The sequence below is a fragment of the Populus alba genome, chromosome 18 (genome assembly GCF_005239225.2).
Source record: "Populus alba chromosome 18, ASM523922v2, whole genome shotgun sequence".
NCBI lineage: Eukaryota > Viridiplantae > Streptophyta > Magnoliopsida > Malpighiales > Salicaceae > Populus > Populus alba.
In genome coordinates this window covers 8298508-8315180 of record NC_133301.1, presented here as the reverse complement: position 1 = coordinate 8315180, position 16673 = coordinate 8298508, and the positions used below count along the sequence as shown (strand labels likewise).

Below are 16673 nucleotides of genomic sequence, written 5' to 3'. Positions count from 1 at the left end.
ATTAGAGCACCGACAGAAAAACATGCACCACATAATAGTAATCAAACACGAGAAAGAAGGATAAAAGAAAGAAGAGACAATGGAGGTTGTGATGAAGTAACCAAAAACAATGAAAGAAGAAACAACAAATATGTAGCAAACAAACAAAACAAAGAAATTGATCAAACTTGTTAAGTCCAAGTAATAGGAAAAACCTAGCAAGCAACAAAAAAAATTGAAATGCAACACACAACAACAACAAAAATGCAACATTAAAAGAACAAATACAGAGAAATAAGCTCACCACCAACCCAAGGTTATCGGTCTTTGCCGGCTGGTTGATCGGAGATCAATGAAACAACATGTTGGTTTGTGATTGATGATTGAAATGGGTGGTAGTTAGGCTTCCAGTGGAGGAGAGGAACGACAAGGAGTGTAGAAAAAGGCATGTGAAGGAAAACTATTGCTCTGCTGACTCCTGTGAGTAGGGAAAGAAGAGAAAAAGAAAACATGAAGTGCATGTAACCACGTTTACTAAAAATAGTAGAGGAAAAAAAAAAGTGGATTAATAATAATAATAATACAAAGTAGTGTAATTGGATCGAAGCAACGGGCAAAATCATTCACTCACAAGTCACAAGCGAGAGCTCAAAGCATAGAGCAACAAACCCAATCCCTGGTTTAATAGTAAAATAAATGGAAAACCTTGTTGTTTGTAATAATTGTCCAGTAGTAGTAAAAAATTCATTAATCTCTAAAAAGCCCCCCTCTTCACCTACATCTCCTCTTCGCCATCTACGCTCCTTCTCATCCTTGTTCAATCGCAGCGTGACATTAAGGATGGCTCTCCCTCCCTCTGGCCAAAACCCAGGTAATATACTTATACATGTGCGTGTATTAGCATTTGTTTATGGATGATGTCAAATACGTACATTATTGGCGGGTTTGCTTACAGTTGTTGAGCAGCAGAAAGTGATCATATCAAACAAACATGGTGAAAAACTGGTGGGCTTATTACATGACACTGGATCCAACGAGATTGTTATATTGTGTCATGGTTTTCGTTCCACAAAGGTTGTCTGCTTTCATATTTGATTTTTTTTCCCTTACAGAAACAAGAAAAGAAGTAAAAGCTGACTTGGGTTTGTTGTATTTTCTCTCTATCTCAAGGGAAACGATACTATGGTGAATCTTGCCAAGGCATTAGAAAAGGAAGGAACCTCTTCCTTCCGCTTCGACTTTGCTGGAAATGGGTAAGTTGTTTTTTTGTTTGTTTTTACTGATATGTACGGGATATTTTATTTTTTTGCTCGCCACTTTGTTCCCATATGTATATAATTGCTTAGAACTCGAACAAAAAATGACTTGATAATTGCAGCAGAGGAGATTGCTGATCGTGTAGTTTGTCTTAATAGGCAATCCAACCTTTTTAGCTGGTATCATCAATCATGAAAGGGAGTAATTATGACACATAACTTGTCTAGATGCCATGGAAAGAATGATCAAGATTCTCCTCTTTTTGGTCTTACAATCTGCTACTTGCTTTGTTCTTTTTGTGGAAGCTGATGGCCAATTTGATGTCGAAGGACCTTTTTATTTTTCCAACGCTTTAGAATCAATCAAAACAAAGATAATTGTAGGTTGATTTCTGATTGTTATTTCTGTGATCCGTAGGGGTCTACTTTAAAAAGAATCCAAGATCAATTTGATATTTTACCAAATATTATCATGCTTGATTTCTTCCAGGACTTTCATGTTTATAATTGAATTGTTTAGATATCAGTTATAGAGTGGAAATATTTTCAGATCAGTTAGTGGTCGTTTGTTCTCAAACTGGAAGAATTAAATCTGTGTTTACCGTGGTAGATTCCAATTGCCTGGATCGTTTGCACACAGTTCAATTCTTGCTGCAAACAATAAGCATTTAGTTTCATGCTGATTTTGTTGTAATATTTTTTACCAGGGAAAGTGAAGGTTCATTTGCGTATGGTAATTATTGGAGAGAAGCTGATGATTTACGTTCTGTAATGGAATACTTCCGAGGAGCAAGCCGTGCCATAAGTGCAATTCTTGGGCACAGTAAAGGTGTGCATATAATTATTCAACATCTAAATTGTGTAGACGCCACTGCCAAGATGAAGTTAAGTTTTTTAAGCCTACAATGTTAATGCAGATAATACCACTGTTGTTGAATTTCCATTGCTTTAGTAAAAGATGGAGGCAATAGAAGTTGACATGCATAGTTGTAGTGAATCATGTGATAGTAGAAAAGAGTGATTAGGAATAAGGCGTGAGAGGTATTGAGGTTGTTCTTAATGTAATAACATTCAGTTAATGAGGCGATGGCAAATTGGCTGTGGCATATATACCATTGATGATGACACAGCACTTATGATGCATTCGCTTGTAGCAAAAGGGTGACTGCTGGGTGGCAATGCTGATAGAGAGCTGGAGATAAGTTTTCCCTTGGAAATGTGTGTGCTGATGCTGTTGCCCTAGTGGCAGAAGTGAGAAGTCATTTGAGGTGGCAATGGATGCTCCAGGTAGTGCTCTTGGCTACTGCTTGCCTGGAACATTCTCTACTTTTGGCTCTCAGCGATGTTGGTGGGCAGTCAACACTGCCATGAATGTCGTTAATTTATTCACTTCTGATTTATGTTTTAAGCTCCAAAGAGACATGGTGTAGGGGTATTATTTATCTACACATATTCAAATGTCAATTTTGGATGGAAGTATTTAAACGACAAGCTTATAGTCAAAAGTCACCATATTAAATCTCCATGCGGAATGTCATACAAATACTTCTAAAGATGCCTACTCGTCTAATGTGACTAATCTAAGGTGGAGACTCAGATAGGAATTCTAAAGAACGAAGCTCAGAATATGAAAGGTTTCAGTACTATAATGCATGGAAAAAGTGGGCCCGTTTTTTTTAGTGGAAATGAAGGGCAGTTTATTAATAATGCTTCTCATGATTAGCTGTGTCAATTTCACGTTCTATTCAACTCATCCTGTTTTGGAAGTCTAGTGTGCAAAGTCTGCTATGATAAATAATAAGTTTATGTAAATTATAACCCTCTCTTTGAAAGCTGTCATGCTAACAATGTAATTGCAGGAGGTGATGTGGTGCTCCTATATGCTTCCAAATATCAGGATATCACTACAGTTTTCAATGTTTCTGGCCGTTATGATCTGAAGAGAGGCATTGAAGAACGGATTGGAAAAGACTTTATGGAAAAAATCAAACAAGATGGATTCATCAACGTTAAGAATAGAACAGGTAATCCATTTTTGTTTCCAGAATATAAGTAAATTAATTTCTTAAATGAAAGATTTTGCAAGCTGCCTGACATGACCTTCTGCAGGAAGTGTTATTTATCGTGTGACCGAGGAAAGTTTGATGGATCGCCTGAATACTGATATTCATAAAGCATGCCTTGCAATCAACAAGGACTGCAGGTGAGCGCTTTCATCTTTAAGTAGCTTGTTATCTTTGCTTTTGCTTGACAAGCATGTCTAGTGTGTCAAACTTAGTTTCAGTTGTAATGTTTTTGTGAAAATCTATCCATAAACTAGATGCTAATAAGCAAAATGAGATCCCTAGACTTGATGAAATGAAATTAACACACTAATGACAGGCCACCCCACGGATGCTCTCAAAGCACAAGAAGAAAGGAAACAGGAATTTTCTAATTGTGATGAACGAGAGAGAGTGATTTTCTTGTGAAAATGCACCATGCTATTTTATTGTACAAATAAACAATTTGGTCTTCTCCCTGTTTGTTGCTGCTGGAAATCCGTTTTGATGATGTTGCTTGAAACATAATTCAGGCGATGACACATTTTTTATCCAAAGAAGTGCTGCTGCATCTCTTTAGTTCCTAGATTGGCAAGTTCTTTGTTATAGCCAATTGCTCGCTTCTTGTTCTGTTTAATCTATTTTCAATTTCTGTCAATGCTTTATAATGCATTCTACACTGGTGTGTCTCTGTCTGTGTATTGTTTGTGCCTTCATGACCACTATTCTGCATGCAGGGTCTTCACTATTCATGGATCTGCTGATGAAATCATCCCAGTGGAGGACGCATTAGAGTTTGCCAAGATCATACCAAATCACAGTCTACACATCATAGAAGGAGCAAATCATAGCTACACTTCACATCAAACTGAATTAGCAGCTGTTGTTTTGAAATTAATGAAGGCAACCTTACAGCAGGACTAAGGGTAAACCCAGCTAGGTAGTGGTGCGCTTCAAGATACTAGATTGTATTGAAATCGTAAACATCACTTGTAGCACATCATGGTGATAATTTGACTTGGAAACAATTTGCTGATAGTCAGCTCACCATGGTGTTCGGAATCCAAAAAATAATTGGTTACGAAGCAACTACACGTCCGAGTATGAAAATTTCGAATCTGATTTTTTTCATTGGCGTTTGGTATCTTTTTTATTACAGATTTTTAGTCGAGACAAAAAAGACATGGAATATCAGAGTTTTTCAATGTTTAGATTTTGAAATCAATGATAGGACAAAATACTTGCATGCGTTATCTGATGAATCATGCGGATGAGGACAGTGACAGTGCTATTTTGGTCGTGTTCCGGCCTTAAAAGATGAACTCGTGCATTCTATTTGCTGTGGATGGTCAGTAACGAAGCCTCAAGCAATTTTTATTTCATATTTTTTCATGGAAATAGAAACAGATCTTATAAGCTCGCATGGGCAAGAATCACATGAAAGAAGGGCCAAAAACACCTGATAAATTATATCAACTTTGCAAGATTTTACCATGATTATTACATGTAGTTCCAGCCCACTATGGCTAATCCTACCCTTTGCATTGAAGCAGGAGAAGATGATTACTTCGGCTACTATCCTTGATATTGGATGCTTTTTTCTTGATCTCCAGTGTACTATGAAATCCGAGGAAGCCTTTCTTCCTCACGATTATCTTGTCCAGAGCTTGGCGAGTAGAAATTATTGATATCTCGAGTTGCAATCAGTTGGGAATCATAGACTGCTCTTCTAGCTTGTCCTCATCACTCTCAGTGCTTCGAGATAGGCCTCTTCTTCCCCTTATAACAAACAATTGCAATTAAAATTCTATGTTTAATTTCAAGTATGCTATCCTAATATGGTAAATAAACAAAAGACGAAGGCAGGCAAGCTCCAGCTTAGAGATTGAAGTTTCCAACAGAACGGGGCCAGCGTGGTTCATTGCCAGTCTAGGAAAGATTAAAAGTTCATAATTTTACATCATGAACATAAGAACAGCTTATCTAGAAAGACTACAAGAATGATTTCTCTCTTAACGCCCTTCAAGGATGATATATTCGAACGATTTCCCAAAGAAAAGACTTTCAAATGATTAAAAGCTGCTGGTGCCAAAACAGAGAATAGAGAGCGAATCTACCGATTACGGCTTAGTGCCATGCTCAGCTCGCAACTACGTGACGGTGACGGACATAAAAGCACTTCTTAAAAAGAATCGAATCAAACAAATGTTAAATGCACCAGTCAGGAAAGTCTACTAAATAGCCATTTACCTCTTCGTGAACAGAAGCGTCATCAACTACTGGGTGCTTTATCGACAACTATCTTGCCAGCTTTCATCTTTTCTTTGTGAGAATATATTTTAATGTTTTTTTTTTTATTTTTTAAAAATTATTTTTAACATCAATATATCTAAATAATTTAAAAATATTAAAAACATATTAATTTGAAGTTAATAAAAAATTTAAATTATTTTTAAAAATACTTTTAAAACATAAAAACAGCTTTAAATTTAATAAAAAACATTTAAAAATTCATAAAACAATGTTTTTCATAACTCAGTTATTTCCCATATGCGATAAAAGCATCGTCAACTAAGAGCGGAAAAGGAGATATACAAGTGAAGAAGATAGCACAGCAGGAAAAAAATAAAATTATCCATTTAAAATAGCATTCTGTTTGTACCAAGCCCAAACAGAAATCCTTCTCTTGTTCTTTGGGCCCCCAACAATTGAGCCTCGTCCCAACCACTCTCGAACCGAATCCCAATCTCATGCAAATTCCTAGAAAGACCATTGATTTGCACACACCATAATGCAATATTATGGCAATATTATGACCTTCAACAAAATTAATATAATATTGTAATTTTTTGTATTTATAAATGAATTGTGAGTGTTACATCTGCTTTTCTTCTTAATTACTATTTTCTATCCACTTTTTTTTTTAATTTACATTATTATTTTCAGTAATTATTTGAGAATATTAATATTTTGTCAATAACTATCTTCTATCAACTTGTTTTTTTTCACCAATTATATATGTGCGTAAACCTCTTATCAATAACTATCTCTTATCAACTTGTCTATTTAATTAATATTATTTTTTTCACCAATCATCCGAGAGCGTTAACCTCTTATCAATGACTATTTCCTATCAACTTATCTCTTTAATTAACATTATTTTTTTTATTAATAAACAGAAAAGACAACACTTTCAAACACTAAAATATCATCCATAGTATAAATACTCTATATCTATAGTGTGGTCCACAATATAATGAATCTATCTATGTCCACAATACATATTTGATGTTTTGTCCAACACTTTTAAAGTATAGTATTATGTTCTAAATTGTATGTACGGCTTGATTAATTTATCAACAGAAATTCAGATAGCTTGAATATATTATCAAACAAGCATTAGAACCGTATAAGGAATTGTATTGTAAGACGTGTAGCTGAATTTGTTTCCAAGTCGGATTTCCATGAAATGAATTTAAAGGTACAAAGTTGAGATATAATTTAAGAGCTTAGGGCAAAACCGGATTGTGCGATCACCGATATTTATAGGCGACGGAATCATGGCCGACAGTATGGAGCTGAAACCACAACGAGGAGAAGGATTTATTTACTAGCATGGACGGCATTTTTATCTGTTCCGACCAACCACGATGCCCTAGCCTCAGTTCACCAAAAAGCACACACATAAAAACACAATGACAGGGATGCATTGAATAGCATACTGCGCTGGATTTTTAATTACTAAATAAAAATAAAAAACTGGCCCCATTCACAGACATAGTTTAGGTGTACATTTCATGAATTTTGGCAATCGCCCTGCATTTTCAGCAGTAGCTCATCTAGACCCGCAAAACTTTGATCCATTCTAGAGCCAAAACCTACACTGACGATTAAAAAATCTCAGCTGCGGCACAATCATAAACCATGTGTCCTGTCACAAGCTAGGGCGGTTTTTAGTTATAATAAACCTGAGGCCTTCCGAATCCTTCAATTTGTGCCCACTGGAAATCCTGGTGCTGTTGATGAGCAGGAGATGGGATGGCAGGACTCCATAGAAAACTGGGCGATGCCATGGGATTGAGCAGAATAAACCTCCATCTACAGTTCTGAGGTCGTTCATGTATATGCTTCAGCTGCGGCAAATACTTCTTCATTGGTAGAATCAGGTGGGATGGTTTCTTGGGTTGGTTCTCCATCTGTAGTCTCATCTTTCAGTTCCTGATCAGTCTCAGCTTCAAGTAGCTTCTCCCTGAGCTTCATCATAAGCTCTTCCTGGACATCATCATTATGAGCTAGAAACTCCCTCAATGCTTCCTTGCCATGGTACTTGCGACCATTACAGTCATAAAATGCACCATTTTTCTTGATGAATTTGTGTTTCACTGCCAATTCTATGATCTCCGATTCACGACTTATTCCCTTGCCAAACTCAAGCTCAAATTGAACAGTTTTAAATGGAGGGGCAAGCTTATTCTTCGCTATCTTCACTTGAACTTGAGTTCCTGTTGTCTGCAAAAGAAGAAAAGGTAAGAACCAGCACTTCGACACCAAGAAGACAAAGTAATGCGAACCTCTGTAACCAAAAATGTATAATTGTTGAGATTAAAACCTAATAATCTACAATCTGCACTTCTTGCTTCCCCCACCCCATCCCTTCACCATTTCTGAACAAAAAACCAAAGAGTAAACCAGCTTCAATCCAAAATATAGACAGATACGAGATCCAAAGGCAATGTATAGTCAAAAGTCACGAGATCCGAGGTCATTCATTTCACTTGTTTACTCATCTTGAATGAGACATAAACCAATTGTCAACAACAATCTTCTAAATGTCTTCATGGGCGACTAAGCATGCAGAGGTGGTTAAAACAAACAGATCTCAAGCCAAGAAACGGTGAGGGAACTAACAGTCACTTCCAGAAAACTCTCTGTAACAAGATACACTGATTTGCAAAATAGAGGAATCCATCCCTCTCTTTTCAATTCCTTTGTCAACCCTATTATTTTCTGCCATCATAGATCAAGCCTGTATCCTGTTCAAGCAAAAGCTTACACCAGCAAGCGTCGTAAGCTTTGTTGCATGTCTGGCACCTTGTTTGAAAAACAATGAACAAGACCAGAATCAAAGCCAAGAATATATTGTCTAGAGGAGCCCAAAGCGGGGTGGAGCTAATGCAAATTTAGTCTATTCCACCTAGTTTGGTAATTAAGTATCACAAAAGTTCCTCATCTTGACACGGTTTCAAATTCACAGGTTGAGAAAAGGATGAACAGCCATACCTCTTCTCCCTTCTTGATAAACCCTACCCTTCTTATGTTTAGGCGTACAGAAGCATAGAACTTCAGAGCATTACCACCACAGGTTACTTCAGTGGGCCCACCAAATCCAAAAGTTGAAAGCTTTGCTCTCACCTATTGACAGATAAAGTTAACGAACCAAGCATTATACACACACACACACATACATCATATTGCAATAAATTCTGATGGTGTCGGTATAATTTCATGCCATTACTAGCACAGCCAGTCTCAATTCCAATTACAATGGACTCATGATCAGCACACTAATTTATACATGGATCCAAAATTCATATCCAGAATCATGGAGGCACTAATATCAGAAAAGGGTAAGCTCGATATTGACTGCTTACTTTTGACTATGCTACTGGGGCAACAGAAGGGAAGGAATTAAATTACACGTCAAAGAAAAAGATACAAGAAAGAATAAATAAATAACAAATAAAAAAGAGAGAAGAATAATCTAAAATCTGAATAGATTGATAAAATAACAAAGAAAGTCTATAAAATAACCCTAGCACCCTTATTTATACATAGTTAAAGCCCTAGATCCTTGTAGGAATAGGATTTCTAGTCTTGGGCTCCAATTAAAATAACTTAACCTCCAAGGAAATACTTTAAAAGTCAGATGCTAATCACACGACTCTAGATTAATTAAACATCCTCAATATCATAAGCAAAATAAAATAAATTACAAACACAACTCCTGTATCATTCTCTGTGAGTAGGAAGAAACCCATCCTTGGACCAAAACCATTCTTGCCTTGATCTCGTGTGTGTCCAATCAAGAATCGCCAACCCATTTTCTTTTGTCACTTCCAAGTGGACAACATTTCTAGAAATTAGCTTAGAGTCTCAAATCAAATAACTTGGGTCCTTTACCTTTTGGCCTATCCCTCTTATCCATAGCTTGCTTGAAAGACAAATAGCCTGTCCTTGCCTATTGGCTGGGAGTTTATCAAGCTATTTAGACTAAAGGGAGTGTTGGTCTTTCAGTTAGAAAGGGTCAACACAGTAGTTACGTTTTTCCATTTAGAAATTTTTTTAAAGTGCCAATAGATTTAGTTCGAGTTGAACCTTTCTTATTCTTGGTCCTCACTAATACAAGCTTGCTCTCTTATGCGCTTGCCTCAGATAACTAGTAACATTCTTTAGGCCCTTCTTACTTAGCACAATCAGATCCGGGGAAGAAATGCAAGGGACAAGAAAATCCGACTCAGTCTTGTTCTTTAGTAAACTACTACAAGTATTCTAAGCTTATTAGTTATTTTGTTATCATGCTAGTTAAAAAAGAAAGCTTAATAAAGACTAGTTTATAACTACTGTTAGCATGTTAGCTCACTAATAGCACTGATAGAAAAGATTAGGGGCTTCTTAAACACAATAAGAAACTCTAAAGATGGAAGAGACAAAAATAAAGAGGACTCCCATTCGACACTAGAACCGGATGTGCTTATGCAATTGGATAGACAAAAAGCAATTATCCTTTCACAAACAAGAGATGGTTGAACTTCAACTAATTCACTAGTTTTCCCAACCTTGTCTAATATCTTGTTAAGAAACTGAACTTGAGCCTAACTGCCTATTAACTAGTGCCCCAGCTGCAACTCTTTAATACACTACTGAAAATTAGCTTTCCCAGGCTTGACAGCTCCTTTGATTTGCTTACTAGAAAGAACGTGGCTTTCAATTGATTTACTCCTTGCTTGGGTACATTATAGCGATTCCATGGTTAGTTTTGTTGGACATCATGATGAAAGGACATAGATTATGACTATTGGCTTTGACCATGCCACTAGGCATTTGATTTGGACAATGCACAATGATTCAAACACTTTGTTGCATCTTCAACATGGATACAGTGAAGATCACAGAAATCTCTTTTGTTACCTGCTGGTGTGTCATTTCTTAACTTACCTGGCACAACCCCAAAGGTGTTGACTAATACCTCTTCTTCACACGAACCCATTCTAACTAATCCACTCCTACTAACATGAAGGGTAAAGGCACGCTTCATCCTACTTTCACTCTACTGTTTCAATGGTAGCTAGATTGTTGAGTTTTATGTTAGTTCTATTTTCTCTAGATCTCCTTGTTCTGTTGAATCTTACAATTCAGTAAGGATTTGATTCGATTCAATACAATTCATTGAGCTTTACAAGTCCTCTCGGATAGAAAATTGAAATAAAATGCATAATTTTAAGAGAGGTGGTAAGAATAGGAATGCTAAGTCAAGAGGTCATGTATGACAACATGTAAACAATCTTCTTCAATAAATATTTCTACTAGAAACTTAAATGAATTATAAATTAAATTTTCACGAAAATAGAAAGCAGTGAAAGAAAGCAAGAGTGTCAAATACAAGGAACTACAAAGATGACATCAATGTTGGGGAAGAACAAGATTATTGAGTCTTTAGAATGATCAAGTAGCAATGAACAATATGTTGAATTTCGAGACTTTAAGTAATTAATGACTAAGAACTAAAAATTTAAATGACAAGATTTACTATGTTATCTATATTTTATTAATGTCATTATCATTTGTTACTAAATTTTATGATTCACAATTCGACAAGATTCACAATCCCAAAAATGAACTTTCTGATTCACGAGTCAAATCTCAATTTGACAGCCATTACACACAAGTTCTGGCAATATATCTTTTAAGCCAGTACCTAAAATGAATGTGCAAAAACATCTTTATAGTTTCACAGTAAATCAGTACAGATCTCCTAAACCATATATATATATATATATAATATATATATATATATATATATATATATATATATATATATATATATATATAAACTCAACCTATAATGATAGGACTAATACTTCAAAATAGCACCTGATTGATAAAGATCAGAACAGTCTGTGACTGTGATAAAGAGTGGCTCAGTTTGCGAAGTGCCTGGCTCATTAATCTGGCTTGCATTGCCATATGAGCATCACCCATCTCTCCATCAAGTTCACTTTTAGGCACAAGTGCAGCTACCTGTCATTATTCACAATAGAAAAATAAAAACAAGACTTAATTCCAAACTGTAGTCTGAAATTCAATGGTATGGATAATTCTAAACAAATAAACTTTAACCAAGCATTGATGTCTAATACATGTGCTCTCGCACTATCTGCAGCAAAAGCTGCAGGCATAACAGTTAACACAACTCTGCTAAGATGATAACCATTAAATAGGACATATGAGAAGATGAGTAAGAGGGGGATGGTAAAGGGAATGAATTATCTTACTAAGTATTACATTATACAAACACTGATTCATTGAATACAAGAAACTATAACTACAAAGCCTCATCCAATGAATACAAGAAACTATAACTACGAGAGGACTTGATAACATGTAAGATTACGAGCCAATAAAGCACCTTACTTACACTATCAACAACAACGACATCAACAGAACCACTCCGGATGAGAGTGTCCACGAGACTGAGAGCTTGTTCACCACAATCAGGTTGCGAAAGAAGCAAGTTCTCAGTGTTCACCCCAATAGCCTTAGCTAATGATGAATCAAGGGCATGCTCAGCGTCCATAAAAACACAGTAACCTGCAAAGAAGTAGACATGTTAATGCCATGGAAGAATTGAAACCGAGTCCTTGACAATTCAGCAAAATTATTTGACTTAAAATCCTCTGAAACAATTTACAGTATCCAATATTCTACTTATATGTTACTAGAGAAAGATTAATACTTGAATCTTTTTCTGAACTTACTAATAAAATAGCTTGACAACTTAATGACAAATGGTACCAAAATTGACATGTCATGTCCATACTTTATATTTTCATTATAAATAATGTATTTGTGGGATTCAAAGGCAGGTGTACACCTCCTAACAGCCCAGTTTGAGGAAATGATGGCCCTGTTAGTCCTAACAACTAGCTACTACTGCCATAAGAATTAAAATAAATCTTGTAGGCATTTAAGAAGTAACCTCCTTGTTTTTGTGCTTCAGCAATTACATGTAAAGCAAGAGTGGTTTTCCCAGAAGCCTCCGGACCAAAAATCTCCACCACACGACCCTGTTGAAATCCAATTTCGATATGTAATATGCAGCCAAAAAAACACAAAACTGTGGGGTTTGATTCTTGTTTGCATTAAATATATGGAGGTTCAGAATTCACAGAACCAGAAATGAACCATGAACTCCAACCCTAAACATTCAGTTAAAGCACAATAAACTCAAAATAGATCTCCTCACAAAACTAATACACTTTTAAGCTATTTCAAGGGATAAAAATCGCAAAACAGTAACCAGTCAAAGCATTTTTTGTTTAAGAAACTTTATGCATTGCAAAACAGAGTATTGTTAACAAAAACAAAGCAACAAAATGCTTGAATGAAAAATGTTCAGTCATACCTTTGGAAATCCACCACATCCAAGTGCTATATCAAGAGCAAAGGAACCTGTAGAAACGACTGGAACATTTTTGGGAGCTTCAGAGCGGCCAAACCACATGATAGATCCCTTTCCGAATTGACTAGTAATTTGATCAAGGGCTTGTTGTAAAGCCAAATCTTTCTTTGACGTATTTTCTTCACCAGACTCGCTTCCATCTGACTTGGATTTTCTTTTACCTTATCAATATTGGTTTTTAATAAGAAAAAAAGGTAGACATTTGTTACAAATCCACAATGTTGCCTGAGAAATGAAAAAAATAAATCCACGCCATTACTGCGTGACACGGCTTGTTAATTACAATTACATAATTACTCATATGAACTATAAACTCTTAAGTTTCAGTATAACTTGTCCATTTCATCAACTTTCAATACCTTTTGTAGCAAAATTGCGTGTCTGAGAATAAGTTCCCAGCACAACTCTCCTTAGTCCCTGCTATATATATAAGTAATTCATTAATTAATACACGCAAAACAACCCTGTTTAAACAACAAATATAGAATGAAACATGGAGAGTTTCACAAAAAAAAAAAAAAAAATCAAGCGTATGGATGATAATACTGAACTAGGTGAAACGAATAGTAGTAAAAATGATCAGGCACCTTAAATAAACATCAAACAGAAATGTAGAGATAAGGTACCTCGGGAACTAAAAGAGCGCGTCTAAGAGTAACAAGCCTCTCCATGGAAATTAATATTTTCTTTTTTTTTGGTTGGCGGATTGTAATGGAAAAAAGAAAGAAGCGAAAAGGAAGACTAGGAATATACTTACTTATTATTGCATGCCAGAAAATAAAAAATAAGACAGACTTGAGAGAATTTTAGAAAATGGAAAGATTGAGGTTCTGAGTTCTGTCTCTGTGCCCTATTTTTAGGGTTTTAGGGTTTATTTCCCGCCATTGATTTTCAGTGAGCTCCGAGTAAACGGATGGATTAAAATCGCGAGTTAACCGATGCTTCTCTTTCCGAGTAAAGGGTGTTGGGTATATATATATATATATATAATCTTAATTAATTTTATGAATCTTAAAATTAATAATTATATAAATTTTTAATAATTTTAAAAAATTAAAAAAATATATTATTTTAATATATTTTTAAAAAACACATTTTAAAAAATAATCACTAGCATACTATCAAATATATTTTTCATAATAATATAGGTTTTATTTTGTAGCCCTTTTGAAATCAATTTTTGCTTTAGCTTTCCATGGTTCTATACATCTATTTCTCATCATGATATAAGAAAAATTAAGGCATCGTAAATAAAACAAAATAAAAATGTTTTTGTTGCTGCTGAATGGTAAATAATCATGATAATACTTTGAGTGATAGCTTTCCGTGACTTCTGCTACTGCTGCAAATACTGCTACTTGAGTTGTTTTTGTTACTATTGAAATACTCAGTAACTAATCTATCAGCTAGTATTTTTACTTGGAATATATATTTTAAGATGATTGAATTATATATATAAAAAAATAATTTATTTAAGATTTTAAGATTTTTAAATTTTTATGATTCAAGTTTATATTGTAATTTTTAGATTGTGTGAAAAATATATTTTTGATAATCCTAGGAGGAAACTTGTAAATGTAACATTCCCAAAATAATTGAATAAAAAACCATATTTATACTTATTCAAATCAATTTTTTTTAATCTACTAAAAATTTTGATTGAGCTTCTCCTTTGCTTGAAAATTTTAAATTATCGACTATATTATATTATACTTTTATATATAATTTTAAAATATGATCCAATCATCTTAGATCTCATCCCACATCAATAATATTTTTCATTTCACTTCAATATTTATAATTATATTCACAATTAGCTATGCAACCTAAGAAAAATAAAATTTTAAAACATAATCATCCAAGTCATAGAAACATCATATTAATAATTTATTTATTTCTGTCATGCATAAAAAAATAGAGTTTATAAATCATTGAACATATGATCTTCTCCACCTAAATACACTCTTTAGTTGGCTTAAACGTTAAAACTAGTTGTGCTTAAATGTTAAAACTAGTTGTGGCAAGTAGAAAATTCTCCACTTTCATAAGCATTCACTTAGCTACCTCAATTAAAAAAAAAAAAAAAAAAAAAAAAGGGGGGGGGTAATAACATATGCTTTTCCATTAAACTTGATGAAAAAATATTCGTAAGTCATTAGATTTACATATAATTTCAAAACTAAATAGGAAAATAAATGGGCTCAAAGGCCCAAATTGTTTTTTTAAAAAAATCAAATAATATTATTCAGTCAATCTATTTAGGCTAAAGGTCTAATAGCTAAAGACCAAGCCATTATTGTTTAGTCTTTTGGTTTGGGCCAAAGGCCCAACTATCTAATTAACTAAAAAAAATAGTCAATAAGAAAGAAAAGTAAGCTACAATATCCCGATGGAGAATGGCTAGTTACAGTAATAGAAAAAAAAAAAAAAGATCTCTTAGCAAAAAAGACCATGTAGATGAAGGAAAAATAAGAACAACTTATTTTTCAATGAGGAAAGAGAAAAAAAAAAAAAGAGAGAGAGAGAGGAAAAAGTTATTAAAGCACCATCACACCTCTACCATATACACGTGCCCTATAAAAAAGAAAGAGCTCAAAGAATAAGTCCAATGACACCAAAGAACACCAACATCAAAGGTGGGAAGAAGCCACATACATCTCTTAAAGACAAGTTGTCTCGCATGTGAGCTCATATAATAGACATGCTAGATAATTTTCTCTTCTCCTCTAGGTCAGTTCTTGATTCTTTTAAAATTTTCCATTTCAATCCTACAAGTTATTTTTCCGAACAACATGCAAATGAAGGGAGAAGAAAGGAAAAAAAAAAAACAAAAAATAATGAGCTCAAGTGCCAAACAACCACTTACGCACTTATAGAAATTAGTGGTGCACTCCTTGTTAGTATAATGTCACATAGTCACCTATGAATGTTTTCTTTTCTCACCAATAGATGCCTATCTTTCAAACCAATAGCTAGTACGACACTACCATATCCAATACATCCCTTACACCTGATGAATTATTTTACAAGTTACTTGCACGATAAAAGTAATTATTTTTCATAATTACTCTTACATAACATGTCTGTAACTCCATGCTCCATGAGGTAATTTCATGTGACCAAAGTATATAAATACTTTAGGTCAGCAAGTAATAATAAACATATAACAACACACGACAATCACAACAATAACTCTTCCACGCTCTAATTCTAGTCCTTTGTACTAGACATTATTTTCCTCCTATGATTTACTTAACATCAAAGTATCTTCTATTATGATAAAAAGTTTGTTTTGGTAGGAGTTTATGGCTAGCCTGATCCAACTTAATAAAAATACCTATAAAACCCATTGTATTAGGCATGGAAATACACAAATTTAATTTAAAGTTTTTTTTCTAACTTCACTGTCCAAACTAAAAGAATAGTATCCCATCTCTAAAAGTTGTATTAGGTAAAAAAAAAAAAACTAATCTTGTACTTGCATTAAAGGGACACGTTAAGAGCTAATGCAAAATGGAGAGGCTCAAGCCAGCACAGTGCAATATCATACTCGAATTCCTAAATTGATTGGATGAGACTAGTTTATTTGCCTGCATTTTTGTTGCGAGTTAGATACAAATTTTTTAAAATGTAAAACAAAAAAACATTTAGATTGCT

General features: G+C 34.4%; 2 protein-coding genes across 7 annotated transcripts; one reads left to right on the top strand and one right to left on the bottom strand.

The window, feature by feature from the left end:
- Nucleotides 1–503: 503 nt before the first annotated feature.
- LOC118054157 (uncharacterized) lies at nt 504–4408 on the top strand. Its single transcript, XM_035065626.2, has 7 exons — nt 504–850; nt 935–1053; nt 1150–1232; nt 1943–2064; nt 3095–3259; nt 3345–3438; nt 4015–4408. Exons 1-7 carry the CDS (start codon nt 676–678, stop codon nt 4199–4201), a joined length of 945 nt encoding a protein of 314 aa, XP_034921517.1. The 5' UTR covers nt 504–675; the 3' UTR covers nt 4202–4408.
- Nucleotides 4409–6982: 2574 nt separating this feature from the next.
- Nucleotides 6983–13975, bottom strand: LOC118054154 (DNA repair protein recA homolog 3, mitochondrial). Of its 6 annotated transcripts, none has more exons than XM_035065620.2 (8): nt 13643–13975; nt 13376–13436; nt 12960–13177; nt 12534–12621; nt 11964–12145; nt 11429–11575; nt 8558–8689; nt 6983–7786 (listed from the first exon to the last, which is right to left on the bottom strand). In XM_035065620.2, the coding sequence occupies exons 1-8, from the start codon at nt 13685–13687 to the stop codon at nt 7394–7396; spliced, it is 1266 nt and encodes a 421-aa protein (XP_034921511.1). In that variant the 5' UTR covers nt 13688–13975; the 3' UTR covers nt 6983–7393. The 6 variants fall into 6 exon arrangements, with proteins under 6 accessions (XP_034921511.1, XP_034921512.1, XP_073262251.1 ...); XM_035065621.2 differs by having other exon boundaries at nt 13376–13433; XM_073406150.1 differs by having other exon boundaries at nt 13774–13975.
- Nucleotides 13976–16673: the final 2698 nt, after the last annotated feature.